We start from the raw sequence: 16474 nt of genomic DNA on the forward strand, positions 1-16474 counted from the left end.
GTTGCCACACCGTTTCGCTGCATATTTTCTGCGCCGTCGGAAGGCTTTGTCCCAATCTACACCTCTTTCCCCTGGTTCTCTACACCTTTCACGGCTTCTGGACCTCCTTTCTGCTGTTCTTTCTTGACACTCTTCCACTCCATGGCTGCTGAACCCAAGACTGTCAGACATGCTAGAGCGGTGATCAGGTAGAACGTGGCTCGCAAGGCATCGTTGTATGCCACGAGGACCTGAGGCAGCAGATCCAAGGATATCATCTTTCTGAGATCTGTCGCACCCGTGCTGGCGATAGAGCCGACATTGACTCCCGGGATTCTTGTCAGATCTCTTGCAAGCTGCGACTCGAAGATGTTGTTGCCAACACTGATGAAGACGGCACCTCCCAGAGTCTGACAAAACATCATCAGAGCTGCGCCAGTTGACACGTCCTTTCGTGCAAGTATCGTCTGTGCTGCAACGGAAGGCTGTTGGGCTCCAAAGCCGAACCCGAGACCGGATAGTGCTTGATAGCCGATCCAGGCAGAATGCGCAGTGTGTGGTGTGAAAGTCGAGATCAGACCAGCTCCGACCGGGGTCAAAATTGAAGACAGGTACATCCAGGGCGTAAAGTAGCCAAGTTTCCTGGTCAGTATGCCTGCAGAAATTGATGAGATAACCAATCCAAGCACCAAAGGCAGATTCATAATACCAGACTTCACAGCCGATGCGCCCTTGATAGCTTGGAACCATATTGGCAAGAAGTAGACCATTGTCTGCAAACAAGCGCCGTTGCAGAACGAGAACCAAGACCCGGCAAGGATGCTTCGTTGGAAGAAAATATGCCCTGGAACCGTGGCATTCTCGCCTTTCCACCTCTGCACGAAGAGGAAGGCGACGAATAGGACTCCGCTAAGTACGAGCAGAACAATAATGCGAGCATTCGACCAGCTATACGTAATGCCACCCCATTGCAATGCTAGCAGCAAGCAAATGATGCATGGTAGGAAGAAGAGAGTTCCAACAGGATCCAGTCGAGTCCCCATCTCTTTGAGTGTTGTCGGTCTCTGTTGAAGCATTCCTGCCGGGATGTGCAAGAAGATGAGGAGCAACACAAAGACAACTGCACCGCATGGTAGATTGATGTAAAAGCACCACCGCCAACCTGGGCCATCAGTAAATGCTCCGCCGAGCAAAGGACCAATAGCACTTGCCACACCGAATACCAACCCCATGAATCCCATATACTGTGGTCGCTTGTGTAGTGGGACGATGTAGACGACGATGATGACAGCACCTTGGAAGAGTCCTGCATTACCCAAGCCTGCAACAGCTCGACCGATGATCAGCGCTGTCGAGCTCGGAGCCGCACCGCATACTGCTGACCCGATCTCGAAAACGATGAGGGAGCTCAAATATACCCATTTGGGGTGGTAGAAGGTGTAGACACGCCCCATGAGCAGCATGAACGCGCATGAGGTGAGGAGATATGCTGAGCCATACCAGCCAACGTCTCCTAGCGAATCGAATTCGTCTGTGATGCTGGGTATAGCCACTCCGATGATGAGGCGGTCTAGAGCAATGAGGAAGGTAGTAAGGAAGAGGCCCGCGAAAATGGCAATCGCTTTGTTCGTTGGTGGATATGTGTGCTCAGAACTGTCCTTGGAAGGTTCTTGTTCCCGGGATGTCTTGTCGTCGACATGGTCGCCCGCCTGCACATCTGATGAAGGTTGGTTGAGAGACATGTTGCGATTGCAAGTCGTTTGTCACTTCAGCAGAACAGGGTACACGAATGTCAAGGAGGATCGAGTACAATAGAGAAGGGTCTGGTATGGAATTTGGATTTACCTTATACCTCCAGGACTTCTGGAGGTACACTTACACATTGCCAGATACATTGCACATGTTGCACGTCACGGCCCTTCGGCGACCACATTGTCAGTGTTGAAGCTTGCACTTCGGATGGGAGCAGGAGTGATACTTCGGGCTCAGGTGCTCAAGGAAAGCTCCCGCACTTGTAGAAGTTTCGGGCCCGAAAGATGATGACCCCGAGGACGCTAGTGGACGCGCTAATGGTCACAGCCAATCATGGACCTTCCAGGTGATGCAGAGGGCTCGACGCGTTATAGGTATTGAACTCCGATCATGTTGTTACTCGCGCTGATATTCGCTACGGAACAAGACTAACAAGTGCCAGAAAGTGCTATCGCATATGCGATTCTACCGCAATCGTGGTGTCGAGCACAAACTCAGAGATGGGACCCTTCCGTTCCTCTATTGATCTCAGATGACAGCACGTGCTTTTGCGCTACTTTGACCAGGCTGAGTGCATTGCACGAAGAGTTGGCAGAAGCTTCAGCTTCAGCTTCATTGGGCGCTGCAGTACTCCACTGTCCATACCACCTCATCCGGTGTCCTAATCTGCGGCGATGGAACCCTCCCCTTCGACGGCGGCAAGGTCTGCCAGCAAAATTGCCTCCTCATGTGGACGCTGCTCTGATCGCAAAGTCAAATGTGATCGGCAGAAGCCATGCAGTAACTGCGTAAAACACAATGCTCAGTGCATTTTTCGCGCAATCCAACCAGCCCGAAGGAGGCGAAAGCAACCCCACGACGAAGTCATCAATAAGCGATTACAGAGGTATGAGGCATTGCTCCGAGAACGAGGCATTGAGCCAGATAGAGTACCAAATACTTCAGAGACTGAGCTACACCACCAAACTGCTCCCCCAGAAATGTCGTCGTCGGATGCGAGCTTGCAAATGCCGACCCCTACGTCTTTGAGTTCGGATCAAGGCATTAGCAAGACACAACTCCTGCAGGGCTCAGGACGTTCGAAATATGTTGACAAGTGAGTGTTATCGTAGAACACGCCGAATCTGTACTGAATGATGTATAGCACCTTGTGGACCAGAGTGGTCGAAGAGGTACGTTCACGCAGCCCGGCATGATCGTCACGTCCAAACATGTACGCGATAGGCGCTAAGTGTCTTGACAGTTTAATGAGCCGGAAGAAGCTCTAGAAGACAGCTTTTCGGATGCGAGCGACGTGGATTCAAGTGAGGATGACTCTGGTTATGTGATAGGTCGAACACCAGACTCCGCCGTCGGCAATGTGCATCCATCTACTGGACACATACACCAGCTATGGCACATTTTTTCCGAGAACGTGGATCCTCTTACCAAGGTCGTGCATGCGCCTACTATATATCCACTAATCCAGAAGGCTGCAAGCGACATAGGAAGTGTACCCAAGAACTTTGAAGCACTGATGCTCGCTGTTTACAGTACCGCTGTGATGTCAATGCAGAATGATGAATGCGAACGAAGATTCGGCGAGACCCGCAAGACCCTCCTATCGCGCTATATATCAGCAACAAAAGCAGCCCTGGCGCAAGTCAAGTTCATGGGAACCACTAGCATCATCGTATTGCAAACACTGGTTCTGCATACTGTTTCCGTGCGAAATGTTCATGAGCCGCGCAGTCTGTTCACTCTGTCAGGAATCGCCCTGCGGATTGCAGAAGCCATGGGTCTACACCGTGACGGTACGTCTCTAGGCTTACCGCCATTCGAGACCGAGATTCGAAGACGCATCTGGTGGCAATTGAAGATGAACGACTACCGGATAGCTGAACTTGCCGGCCTTGCAAAGTTCCGAGTCATCGATACTGCCGTAAACCCGGCTAGAGCCCCAGCCAACATCAACGACGATGAGCTTTATCCAGGAATGTCCTCGCCACCCACGGAATCCTCAGGGCCGACCGACATGATCTTTTGTGTTCTAAGATCTGAGATGGGAAGTCTCGTAACGACATTTGCCGTCAAGTTCCATTCGCAACAAAAGGGCGAATTTCACTGGGACGAGTTTGTCGAGCACGCCTCAAAAGCCGAAAAGCGTGATAAGCACGATTTCATCGAAGAGATTAAAGACTTGCTGGAGACAAAACACGTCCGCTATTGCGATCCTTCGCAACCACTACAGCTGTTGACCATGCTTTTCGCTCGATCGGCCATGGATGTCGCCCGCTTCTATGCCCATCATCCACGAAGATGGCGCAGCGCAGAGCAAGTATCAGAGTCGGAGCGACAAAATGTGTGGAACATCAGCATTAGACTGTTGGAACAATACGACATGGTGCAAACAAGTCCACATCTCCAGCGTTTTGCATGGCATGCAGCCTACTTCTTGCAATGGCACGCCTTCATCCATGTCCTAGATAGCCTTCGAGCTGATCCACTCATGACAGAAGGTGACAAAGCGTGGCATCTCGTTGAGTCAATATACAAGAATCATCCAGAGATGATGTCAAACACAAGGAAGACGATCTACAGAGCAGTAGGAAATCTCTGCTTGAAGGCTTACAGCGCGCGTGAAGCTGCACTTGTCAATGCGGGCGAAGCCGTTCGAGATGCACCAGAGTACATTATGACGCTTCGTCAGCAAAGAGAAAAAGCAAAGGCTAGAATTAATGCCCGAAACGCAAATGAACAGCAAGCCCAGACTCTCGGTAACGATGCTCGGCCAGTGAGTGTTCAAGCGAGCAGAGAGCCAATTTCCGGTACGACAGACTGGACATGTGACACTGAGGGCTTGAACTCTCTGCAGGAAATACCTTCCCTGCCGCCGGGTCCAGGTCAAGATGCCATCAACAACGATGCCTTTTGGTTCGACAGTAGCTACGCCAATGACTTAGTTGGAGCCTCAGACAAAATGATCTGTGAAAACACAGATTTCATGTTAGCTGAAGACCACATGTTCGACGACACCATGATCGACTGGACACAATGGGACGCCTGGATCGGAGGGCCGACATGAACGCGAAGCGTGCTACTCTCGGCATGACTTCCAAGAAGAGATGTGCTAGGGAAAGCGCATCGAACGATTGCCTTGTCGCCAGGGTTTCCATGCCGCAAGATCTCATTGACCACTTCATGCACACGTCTTGAGAAAACTAGAGGTCATGCTGATATCTAATGTATGAGATATTGCTCTGCTCCTAACCGGACTCATGATTGGAGTCAGCCCTTGGCGAAGTCTTGGCGAAGCCGACAAGATCCGAGACATACTAGATTGTTACTAGCAAATTTCCAGGCAGCGTCGTTTTGCAACTTTCTATTCGATGAAAGGGTAGAAGCGTGTTTTTGCATCATTGCGGCTACGCAATCAACATAGCCCCGGATCTCGAATGGGGTATAGCCGCTTTTTCAGGCAGGTGGACGTACAAGTGAACCGGAATGCCTGATTGCGGCGAACGCGCGGGTGCCGATGCTCCCGCCTCATGTCGGCTACTACGTCTGAAGAGTATCGTACAAGTATGTGATCTCCATATCGAGTACCGGGAGCAATGTCAGCACCTAGCGAAGCAGGATTGATCATCAAGCTCGACAAAGAACAACAGTCCTACCTTCCAGGCGATCCGGTTCGAGGAACCCTTCAGCTCCATTTGAACAAGGACTCTCCCGTTGGGAAAGTTAGCATACGCTTCTCAGGAAGTACAGAATCGAAGATCGTGCAATCGAACGGTCAATCTACTTCCGAGTTCCGAGGCAGCGCAGAGCTCTTCAACGACGTACGGGCTTTACATGATGACCACTACACGCACAAAAGCGGTCTGCTGAGCTGGCCATTCGAGTTTCAGATACCAACCACTGTCGATCCGGCTAACATCAGATCGAAATGGGAGCAACGAGATGGGTTCCTCGCAACTTCTGACGGCGCAGCAATCTTCCCTCTGCCGCCTTCGTTCCAATTTGCAGATTCTACCGCCAGTCGAGCATGGCGCGCTTACACCTCATATGCTATTGAAGCAACAGTCATCCAGGCTGGGGATTACAAACTTGCAAAGCCGAAAACGAAACGCCTTACAAAGGTAATTCGGGTCCTTCCGCTGCCAATTGCAGAAGGTGTCGATATGCACGATCCTAGGCAACGGCGAGGGGTCCCGACAACGCTGACAGTTCAAACCCTCAGACTGCTGCCGGAGCACGCCGGCGAATTGTCAATCATGCAGAGGACCAAGTCCATTTTCAACACATCCAAGCTTCCGAAGTTTACATTCGAGGTTGATGTCTCATACACTTCAACGATTCAAGCATATGCGTCTACCTCCCTACCATTCGTGGTGTCAGGATATCCCAAAACTGACATTCGATCAACGACTGTACAACCCGAACAGCGAAACTTTTATCGCTACCCAAGTCTAAAGGTCAAACACGTCAAGCTTGTTTTACAAGCACACACGAGCTGCCGCTGTCCATCAGTACTTTCCGATGTCTATGCGGACACAATCCACGACATCCCACTAGTGGACCGCTATCTCAGCAACACCTCTCTTGCAATGCGGTCTTTCGCATGGGACCAAAAGAATAGAGTAGAGGAACAGATTCCTACATCCATCGACTTCGGTAAGGAATATGGCATAGTCGTGACAAAGGACTCCAGGGAAGATAATCAGAAGGTAGAGAAGGCGAAAGTACTGGACAATTCGTCTGGTCGTATTCGGACATTCGTGACGCCCTCTTTCCAAAGCTACAACATTTCAAGGCGGTATTACTTCGCCTGGAGTCTTCAAATGGAATGCGCAGGCGAGAAGATAACTCTGGACGGAAGAAGCGCGGAGGAGATCACTGTGCTCGGACCGTCAGCGGGTGATACTGGCGAGCTGTTGCCGGACGACGCGTTTTGGGTAATTCCTGGCGAGGATGGTAATAGCGAGAACGATGAAGTCCAGAGGACGCAGTCAAACAAGGGCCTTCCGCCAGCATACAGCGAGCTTCCTGGTGCGGAATCGACAGTGCTTGACTCTACATCAGCAGAACCTCGAGGAAAGACAGGGTAGTTGTACCTGGACTGGAAAGTGTTGAACACTTTGGTGATTAAGAGGCATCAAGATCAATACATATCGCAATAGATGAGCACTCCGCACCGAGCTCGTTTCCTTCCACGCCTCTGTCATTCGTGCCCGCTAATGAGAGTCATATCCTTCCGATTCCTCCTCCCAGTACAGCAAAACCCAACACCCCCCATCACAGTCCCCACGAAGAATGTGATAAGCTCAATACACGCGAACCCAAAGGCTACCTTAGATCCACCAGATTCCCCATCATCCCCAATAACAGATACACTGCCCACCACAATGGCCGCCGCCGCCCAAAGAATCATCAAGATGACCTGAGCAAGCAGAATGGCGATGATCCACCGTCTGCGCTGCGGCGGTGACAGCGTGAGGTAGAAGAGCACAGGTGATAGAATGAGAGTGAATAGTGCGACGACCATTGCGTAGGGCTGCGCTGGGGAGTCAGCGGTGATCGTGATGTGGGTTGGGGTTGGAGTCAAGGGATGGCTTACGGCTGCAGAGTCATTACTGTCGTCGTTGTCGTTTGAGGTCGCATCGAGGTTTGCGCCGACGATACCGATGATTATTATGGCGGTGACGAATTGGATTGTGTTTAGGAGGAGAGGTGGTATTGTTGAGGGTGTTAGTGCGTTGAAATTGAGTTTCGTTGTTAATATGTTCATGGTTTGTGATTTGGATGGTGAGTTGAGGATGTAGGGCTGTATCGATTCTATGTCAAGGTGCTCGTCTTGAAAGTCGCAAGGTTAATACATGTCATTCAGCCATAGGGTGAGCAGATCATGCCCAGTAGATGAAGTACTACCAGTTAGCCTGAATGGATCAGACTCGAGACAATGAAGCAGCTTGGGCGATACTCCTGAGGACAACCTGCGGATACACCGGGTAATAGTAGTAGCCGTCGTGTCAACGACTAGGATGCCGCTGCACACGTCTACACTAGGCATAAGTCGCGTTGATTCACTCCCAAGCATAGCATTCAATAGCCCCCTCGCGAGAGGAGACTCCGAAAACGAGACCAGTGAGGCTCGGTTTGATGCCAAGCTGCGTAATTCGCAAAGGCGCCTCGCAACGCGCGTCAAGCAAGCGTTCGGCCACCCACGTAGCAGGCACTTTGATTGGTGGAGCTACGAGGAGCAGGCAGGCCACTGTTCAAAGAAGAGACAACGAAGAACGTTTGGGTTCTATGCCATCGTAGAAATCTCAAGTGTTACAGTTTCTCTGTCAATAGTAGTAAGATCTGGTACTATATAGGCAAGACACTTGTTATTCTCATCTTGTACTGTTCTCGCTTAAAGCAGAAGCAAGCTCGTATGGAGGGCACCGGATTGTATATATGTGGTGCCATGCCACTGAGTTCTGTACCGCGTGGACGCGGACAGCTCAACTTCCATTGTCCCTATCAGCTTTGGCCCGGACTTACCTTCGCGCCATCTATGCACATCCTCACCTTTGAGGTCTTCACTCTCACGCGAGTTGACGTCCTGTAGAGTCTAATTGCTGTGAAGTGATGGTCAGTGGTCTCAGAATCATAGCTTCGTCAGATCGAACATAGCGACATCCGTATGTTCTTTGCGTTTGTGTGCTAGGCGCGCTTGGGAACTCATCAGCTGGGGCCCAGGTGACCTGTGGTAAGGTCTGTGTACTTTCGAGCACCCAATGGTCGATGCTGTAGTCGAGCTGAGCTGCAGACGCTGCAGTATGTTCACTTTCTACTACTGTTAGGTGAGCATCTAGTTCGGCCTGAAGCTGGTTGCTGGCATCATCAGCGACAAGGTCTGTCGAGGGGATTTGATCTTGAGGCTTAGCCTGCTGGAAGTAATCAAAAATACCCATCTGGTCGAGGTTGGTAACCGAATAGTGAAGTGGTCAAGTATATGCTATGGTCAGGTTTTTGCTGTTGACGCTTGGAAGAGGGATTGCATGGACAGCAAATGCCTCGACATATAGCAGGAACACATGCTTCATTCTTGTGTGGAAAAGAACAATGATTGAGAAATGAGACTTGCTGATAGCTTTCTCACCGAGCACGAAATAGCAACCACAAAGGAGGCTGACCTATGCTTAGAACAAAGACAATAACTACCTATTGCCGCTCTTTCATACAGCATATCACCACTATCTGGCCCTCAACCAGGATTGTAACGCGCGAAATTGATGATCAAAGATGTTTTTGGTGGGCATTGGCGATGCAGAAAAGCATCGACGACATTGCTAGCACGGCGGCGATTCCGGAAGAGTCGGTAGAGTTGCCCTTCATGAGCGGGCTACGGTAAGCCAGTAACGTAGTTCCGCAAACCCACTGGAACGCGCTTTCCGACTGAGCTCAAGATTGAGCTCCTTCTTCTCTTACACGTTCAGCCCTTTTAGTCAGCATAATACTGCCTTTAATGGTTGTTCTGATTGGCAACAGTTTTGCTGCACTTCACTAATCTCCGTCATATGACTGATATGGAACATGTCGTTTGTCGACGTCTCGGACTACAAAGCAGCAGGAGATCATCTACCAATCCTGACCCGCTTTGATATGGGTATAGCTTGGAACACCACGTGTTGCGGTTGGTTCTGTCCCTCGAAGCTGTCCTCTATGCTATAACATGATGACGGCACAGTTGAAGCCATGGTTCACGTCACACAATGGGAACCTTCTCATAAGAAACAATGTCTCTGCGCTCAAGATACAACAGAAGACCCATTAAGCGCCAAGCCGTCTAACAAAGGACAGACATAGTAAGTACAAGAACTTTCTCTTTTTTGCCAATGCGCAAGACCATCACATCCTCCATGTAAGTAGTCCCAAGTTCAAAACGTGCTACGCCTGTCAAACCGCTAGCTGTTCGGACGGAGCACATAGTAAGATGCCTCTACCCCCGCCTCCTCACGAGCAACGCGAGCGCTGGATGACCGCGATCTCAGCCTCATTCACCAATGCAACAACATGGCGTTACGTCAGATACATGCTCGTAGAAACGAACACACTACGCACAGACCTTGGCCTTGGCATTCACAAACTCACACGCACCCTCGACGACTTCTGGCTGGGACCACGAGTTATTGTTATCTGGAAGTGCATAGCTCACAGAGTCAACAAGCTGTTCTATGGTTGGCAGAGCATCCTCGACTGGCTGGAGGAACGCAAGTGGCGGAAGCCGGAATTTCGTCTCGAAAAGGAACAAGTCATCAAGACGCTGGTCGTGCTGAACTACTACACTTCAACCATTCTCCGACTGTACAAGGACTCTTTCGAAACAGTATTCGAATGCTTTAGGCGACATCGAAGAGTCACATCCTCGAAAAAGCGACCTCGAAGATGGTCAACGGGCAATCAACACCTTTACTCAACACGAATCTTCGAGAATCGTCACTACTACGAAAGAATACTGCATCTATATGCACAGCTCATGGAAACCACCACCCGAAATTCTGAGAGTGACATCTCGCGCCTCTACAATAACAGCAATCTCTTCGAAAATTTTGTCGCAGACGTTCAGCAGAATAATAAAGCCCAAGCAGACTACTGGGAAGCTTGGGGCAAGAAGTACCCCTGGCCGTCCTGCCAGCTCAAGAATCTTGGCAATAAGGACTCCGATCTGTGGCGGGACAACGAACCACTCGATGGCGTGCTGAGCTGGGAGGAAGACGAAGATCTGAGAGCAATGTTCTGCTGGACAACGAAGATGACGTGCCGTTAGGGAAAAGCTTCTCGGTACTGACAGTCGAATGCGTTGCACAGATGAAGGATCTCCTCGGACTCAGCCTATCATAATTCAGATTCCTAGAAACTGATGCCTGGAGACTAAGGCATAAATAGCTCGACCCAATCGATTCTCTCATCCTATCGCGTACAGCCTCGGCTCGTCTTTATTCCCGTCGCTGGCAATGACCGTCTTGGCTGCATGAGAATGTGGCAGGAAGGATAGAGGTTTCAATGGTAATTGTTATAAGGTGACGTAGAAAGATTCCAACGAAGATTAACGAGGAGCCAAGCAGCCAAGGACGATTAAGCACTCTTTGCCAAAAGGACTGCGGTCGAAGGCTGTCTCCGTCCGGACAAGCAAAGTGGCGGCGATTGTGCTTATCTAATTACTTTATTATTATTCTTTCTCGACCACTACACCACCCACAATTACAATTATTATAAAGCGACTTTAGAATCATTATTAGCACGTTAAGAGGAGGATTTAGATACTAATTACGACAATTTTAGCTTATATTCAGGTATGTAACGCCTATCTTAATAGTAGGTTATCTGGCTGAAAACCTCTATATAATCTTAAAACCTCTACCGATAACTATAATATATACGGCTACCCTAAAATAACTTATTAATCTTAGACTAGTCTATCTTATTTAGCTAGACGTCTTAAATAATCTCCCTCTTTTCCTTCTTTAAAAGGCCTTATAATAAGGGTAAGCGCTAATTAAGAAGTTACTAGCATTTCTTAATAATATTAAGATTATACCTACTAGTCGGTAATACTAACTAATGTATCTTTAGTCGCTTCTTTACCCTAGTTATCTTATTTAAACCTCGCCTCAGCCCTTACTAGAATTAACTAGTCTGTATATACTATGGTTTATTAAAAAGTTAAGATTTATAGTTACTATAGGCGCCGTCGCGGTCTTTAACTAATATATAGTTATTAGTCGTTCTAGGCTACTCGTAAGGGTACTTCTTATTATACTACTTAAGGATTTCCTTATACGTAACGTTATTGTCACGAATAGCACGTGACATAGGATAGGTATATAGATGCGTTGCGTGTGCGATTTTTCCGCTTCTTATAAGCGTTGAATCGCTGTCGCCCCTATAGGTAAATAGAGTATTTAGCCACTGATAGTGATAGAGTCGTCCCGAGATCCTAACAGTTATCTATCTTCTCGTTAGAGTTTTTATTATAAAAGTATAACTTAGACTTATAACTAACGCTAATAGCTATTTAGTAATAAACTAGCTAATTAACTAGCTCTTATAGGTACTTATTACCGTTTATAGGCCCTTACGGTTCTATATTAAGTATCGTTTAGTTTTACTTACTCTTTTTATTCTTCCGTTATCGCTTAGACCGCGGAGAGTTATATTATACTTTCTTAGGATCGATATAATAACCGAGTAGCCTTTTTTAATAATTATATTCCTACTTAATTACGCTTTTATGCGATTTATTACTATAACGAAGCTATAACTAAATAATATCGTCTAGCTCGTAGTTAAGTATAAAGTTAGATATACGCTTTTATATTTCGTAAACTCGTAGTTCTAGCTCTACCTTTCGTATAGTTAGGCCGTTATATATACCGATTTAGTAAGCTATTTAGCGAATCGTACGCTCTAATAGTAGCTTATTATTAGTTACTTTTACGAAGATATACTCCTACGATTATAATACCTATTCTTTAGTACCCTCTTTATAAAAGTAACGGAACTTAACTCTGTTGTGGCGAAGCCACGATATGTGGCGCAACCATGGCTGAGCCATGTTTGCCACGTTTGCACGGCCACCCCAGGATTTCTATCTAACCATGGCTTCGCCATGGTTAGATAGACAATTATGCACGTTCCACACTTTCACCTTGATAAACTCGCTATTCTTTAGTTATTACTAAAGAGTTATTCGCTTAAGGATCCCGTTTTAGTTTACTAGTAGTTACTCGTTCTATTATAAAAGGCCTATTCTTATACTAGCATTAAGATAAATAATGACTTACTTCGTAATAGTTATTTATCTTAACCTTAGTCGCTAGCTAACTAGTATTCTAATAGAAAGCCGTTACCTCGCGTAGTACCTGCTTGTCTATAGTACTATGCTATCTATTAGGCCCTTTTGACTAAGGACTAGCCTAATTCCCCTTATATAATAGCTAATCACTACGTGCGATCGAGAAACTAGTAGCGTTAGCGTTCTCGTTATCGTTGTAGATATTGAAATTACGCTTCCTCTTACCTATTATAGGCCCCAGCTTCTTACTACGCTTATTCTTCGAAGGTATAAGTACTGAATGCTATAAATGTACGACGGAAGCACTGTAGATAAGCGAATACAGCTCAAGTAGATACGACGATGACATCAATTAATGCTATTAATAAGCATAATCGCCGACAATTTGCTCGTCCGGACGGAGGCTGTGTCAAAAGTACGCCAAGCGTGTGGTCGACGTATCCTCCAATGACAGGTTTCCATCAAGTCTACAAGTGGGTTTATGGTGTTGTCCCCAGATTGAGGGCCTCAGGAACCTGAGGGCAAACTGAGAATATATTTTGCACATTAGACCTCGTGAAAAACAATCCGTAGAGCTCCAAGGGAAATCAATCGCAACTCCATCCATCCTTCGCACAATCTCGTCCATAGCGCATAATAATCTCGTGCTTTGGCTCAACCTTATCCCGGCTTACTATCGCATTGCATGCGCTACTCCCCACTCGCCCCACAATTCCGATCATACTGCGACCTCACATCGAAGCAACATGACACTTCCTCTGTCCAATGATGGCATCGCATCCGTGGTACTCAGCATTTTGGGCTCGATAATCGCCAGCCTCACGATCTTGGTAATAGTCAGACTGGCAGCAAGTATGCATCGAGGTATGCCTGTTCCACTTCAATTTGGCACAGATCCATCAGAGACCTGACCTGGCGTGTCCCAGCCACTCCTGACACCGAGCTTGGCTCATCGAACATCGACCTTGAGTCCATGTTGCCCTCTGAGAGAGGCAGGATCACACCGGATCTAGTGGAACAGACCAGAAGTCTTGCACTACCTCGACCAACGACCGCAGATGCTCGAGACGAAGTCGACGAGCCCGGGTCCAGCCCGTGCCTGGCGCTTGCTCGCTCAGCAACTGCTTAGTCTTCCGTGATCACGATTTGACGTTGCTAGCATTGCTGCGCTGTACGGAAGGAGACGTTAGAGGTTGCTAGGAGAGATATGCTGGAGCCTGTTTGTATGTCTACCGTGTCCACATCATGGAGCAGTGTTGGAACGTAGCTTCAATGACAGTTGATTTCTGGCTTTGTGTTGCCGAATCGTATCGTCGTCCGAGATCTGTAATGCATGTATATTCGTCGTTACTCGCTCCTCGCGTGGCTGCTTCTCGTCCTCATCTTCTCGCCGAATAGCCAAAAAGCTAATGGAGCAGTCATGCCAATCCCGATAGCAATAAATCCCAGTAGCGAGTTTCCCCAGCCATAACCTAATGCATCATACATGGCAGGTGCAAATAACGGAAAGCCGAACCCTGCAATGCTTCTTAGCATAACAACAGCCGCCATACCGGATGCTGCGTACTTAGAATATGCATCGATGTTGTATGTCTGTGCGCACTGGTAAGACACAATGCAGCCGATGCTGAAAATGAACATGCCGATGTTGGGAAATATCCAGTGCGTCCTGAACTGGACTGTCCACCCGTAGATGAACAGACCCGCTACGCAGAACAGGGATGCGGGAAACATGAGCGGGACCCGAAACTCTGGCCTTCCTTTGCCGTTCCCCCGTGTTCTTTTGAGGTGTACATAGATTTTGTCATTCAACGGTGCTGCGACGATAGAAGCTAGCAGAAATCCAACACCAATTGAAAGGTAGTTCAGACCACCGATCGACTGCTTTTCATGGTAGACGCCGATCCAGACGTTCGGGAATGTTGTCAGGATGAGGTAGATGGTGCCGTAATTGTAGAGCTGGTATAGTGCCAGTGCTTGAATGATTGGCTGGGTGAACAGCAGAAACATTGGCCGTTTCAGCGCTTTGGCAAGAAGGATGGAGAGTTGTGGTTTCGGCACCGACACTTGACTATCGTTTGCGTTAGATGAGTTGGCTGTTTGAGCGGCCTTGCGCGCAAGAAGGATAGGTGCATAGGTCTCTCTGAGCACGAATAGACCGACTATCTGCACGAGCCCAGTATATGCCGCGGTGGCCCAGAAAACCCAGCGCCAGGTAGTATCTTGAGCAATAAAGCCACCAAAGATTGGACCTTTCCATGCTGTCAGCTTGCGCACCAGAGGAGATTATGGAACTTACCAATTGCCGGCCCGAGCAGAGGCCCTGCTGTGTAGTATCCTAGTGCCTTCCCTCGCTGCTCGGGTGGCCAAAGGTCCGAGAGTACACCTGGACCGACAGCGAGTGGTGCGCTGCCCCCTAGACCGGAAATGATTCGAAAGACGAAAAACTGTGCCTTGTTCTGCGCAAGACCACATGCTAGGCAGAAGACCATGAAAAACATGAAAGATGATTGTAGCACTCGGGTGCGTCCAAACACTTCGCTAAGTGGCCCGAGCAGGAGGGGACCGAATGCATAAGACAGGATGAAGATTGATAACAACAAGGACGTCTGGAAGCCAGGAGGAACGTTGAGATCTCGGGCCACGTCGCTCAAGGCTGGGGCAACCATGGAAGATGCTATCGGGCTGATAAACGTGAACATGGCTACCGTGAGCGTTGAGGCCCACTTCCTCGTCTGCGTCCAGTTCTTCGGATTATCGGGGTCGTTGGGGCCATCCCAGCCAATGGTCCTCACGCGCCGGACCGGTTCAGTTGTAATGCATTTCTCGTCTGCCATGGTGTCGACCGTCTCTGGTGTGTCGTTTTCAAGTGCTGGCTCTTCATTCAGCTGTGGCGTTTGATCAACGATATCTTTCATGCCTACTGGTGCTTCATGCTGCTGAATCGTACTTGGTCTTTGCTGACTTTGTCCATCCGGCATCATCGGCGTCGTCATCTTGGTGAGGAATGCGAGAATCTTAATCAGTGGCAGTAGTGAAAAGGAGATTAGTCACAATATTTGAACGGGGAGAACAACATGGAAGCACTGACGGCGTGGCCCATCAGGCGGTCAGATGCAAGAGTGTAGAGCCATGCAAGGTTGCAAAAGGCGAGTCTTCAGGATTCAGCAGGATGGATGCTTCGGCAAGACAGCATTGCAAATACATGGGGCCCTAGAGCCTCGGCCATTCACCTAGGTAAGTGCGGCACAAAAGTACCTGCAGGATTAACATGGATTGGCGCCAATCAATGACAGTCTGCGTTTAGCTTGTCTTCCACGTTTATTCTGCGCTTCCAGTCCAGTGCCAATTTACCTGTATGGAGATTCGGAGCTCATGGTTTCCAGCCAGAGGGTGTGTCAGAAAAACTGAACGAGTGTGACCTCTAAGTCAGGCTGTCGGGCGAAGGCCTCTGTCTGAGACGCCTGAAGCTAGAAATCACCTCGCATACGTGATGTAGTGTGAATCTGCATGGTGGTGCCCGTGACACCCCTTCGTCCACGTGGCTTGGACCAGGGTCGACAATGTCCGCAAAGACGGTCTCGAGACTTGCCCAGGAACTTGAAAAGGAAAACAGAGGGTGAAGAAGTTGTTGTTGATGACGAGTGTGTTCAAGCTTCGCCAAGGAAGGAGCAAGAGCCAATTTACAGTACCTTGGAACTTGGAAGTCGCCGGGTGCATGCAGACCCGGCTCGGCAACTGTTAGAAGGCAGTGACGTGCCGATTCTCAACCACCTACTCAATCAGACCGCTTGCGACTACTCCGTATGCACCATATTTTGGGGCTTCGTATCTTTCTGAGGTCCAGATGCTGATAGATTTCAAATGTTTTCTTCGTCACTGCATCTAATGAACTTGAGCGATACCGATCGTGGACACAAC

General features: G+C 48.7%; 6 protein-coding genes across 6 annotated transcripts; 3 read left to right on the forward strand and 3 right to left on the reverse strand.

Annotated features, from left to right (window-relative positions):
- Nucleotides 1-56: 56 nt before the first annotated feature.
- PMZ80_000224 (uncharacterized protein) lies at nucleotides 57-1721 on the reverse strand (the record flags this gene model as incomplete). The annotated part of the gene is made up of 1 exon (XM_064868678.1): nucleotides 57-1721. The coding sequence occupies one exon, from the start codon at nucleotides 1719-1721 to the stop codon at nucleotides 57-59; it is 1665 nt and encodes a 554-aa protein (XP_064734175.1).
- Nucleotides 1722-2711: 990 nt separating this feature from the next.
- On the forward strand, nucleotides 2712-4795 carry PMZ80_000225 (uncharacterized protein; the record flags this gene model as incomplete). The annotated part of the gene is made up of 3 exons (XM_064868679.1): nucleotides 2712-2827; nucleotides 2876-2903; nucleotides 2975-4795. The coding sequence occupies 3 exons, from the start codon at nucleotides 2712-2714 to the stop codon at nucleotides 4793-4795; spliced, it is 1965 nt and encodes a 654-aa protein (XP_064734176.1).
- A 529-nt stretch (nucleotides 4796-5324) lies between these two features.
- PMZ80_000226 (uncharacterized protein) lies at nucleotides 5325-6818 on the forward strand (the record flags this gene model as incomplete). Its single annotated transcript, XM_064868680.1, has 1 exon — nucleotides 5325-6818. One exon carries the CDS (start codon nucleotides 5325-5327, stop codon nucleotides 6816-6818), a length of 1494 nt encoding a protein of 497 aa, XP_064734177.1.
- Nucleotides 6819-6931: 113 nt separating this feature from the next.
- PMZ80_000227 (uncharacterized protein) lies at nucleotides 6932-8669 on the reverse strand (the record flags this gene model as incomplete). The annotated part of the gene is made up of 3 exons (XM_064868681.1): nucleotides 6932-7563; nucleotides 8257-8317; nucleotides 8385-8669. 3 exons carry the CDS (start codon nucleotides 8667-8669, stop codon nucleotides 6932-6934), a joined length of 978 nt encoding a protein of 325 aa, XP_064734178.1.
- A 1121-nt stretch (nucleotides 8670-9790) lies between these two features.
- Nucleotides 9791-10525, forward strand: PMZ80_000228 (uncharacterized protein; the record flags this gene model as incomplete). Its single annotated transcript, XM_064868682.1, has 1 exon — nucleotides 9791-10525. The coding sequence occupies one exon, from the start codon at nucleotides 9791-9793 to the stop codon at nucleotides 10523-10525; it is 735 nt and encodes a 244-aa protein (XP_064734179.1).
- Nucleotides 10526-13900: 3375 nt separating this feature from the next.
- PMZ80_000229 (uncharacterized protein) lies at nucleotides 13901-15549 on the reverse strand (the record flags this gene model as incomplete). Its single annotated transcript, XM_064868683.1, has 2 exons — nucleotides 13901-14805; nucleotides 14853-15549. The coding sequence occupies 2 exons, from the start codon at nucleotides 15547-15549 to the stop codon at nucleotides 13901-13903; spliced, it is 1602 nt and encodes a 533-aa protein (XP_064734180.1).
- Between the last annotated feature and the right edge of the window lie 925 nt (nucleotides 15550-16474).

This window comes from Knufia obscura (genome assembly GCF_036327395.1).
Source record: "Knufia obscura strain CCFEE 5817 isolate CBS 148926 chromosome Unknown scaffold_1, whole genome shotgun sequence".
Taxonomy (NCBI): domain Eukaryota; kingdom Fungi; phylum Ascomycota; class Eurotiomycetes; order Chaetothyriales; family Trichomeriaceae; genus Knufia; species Knufia obscura.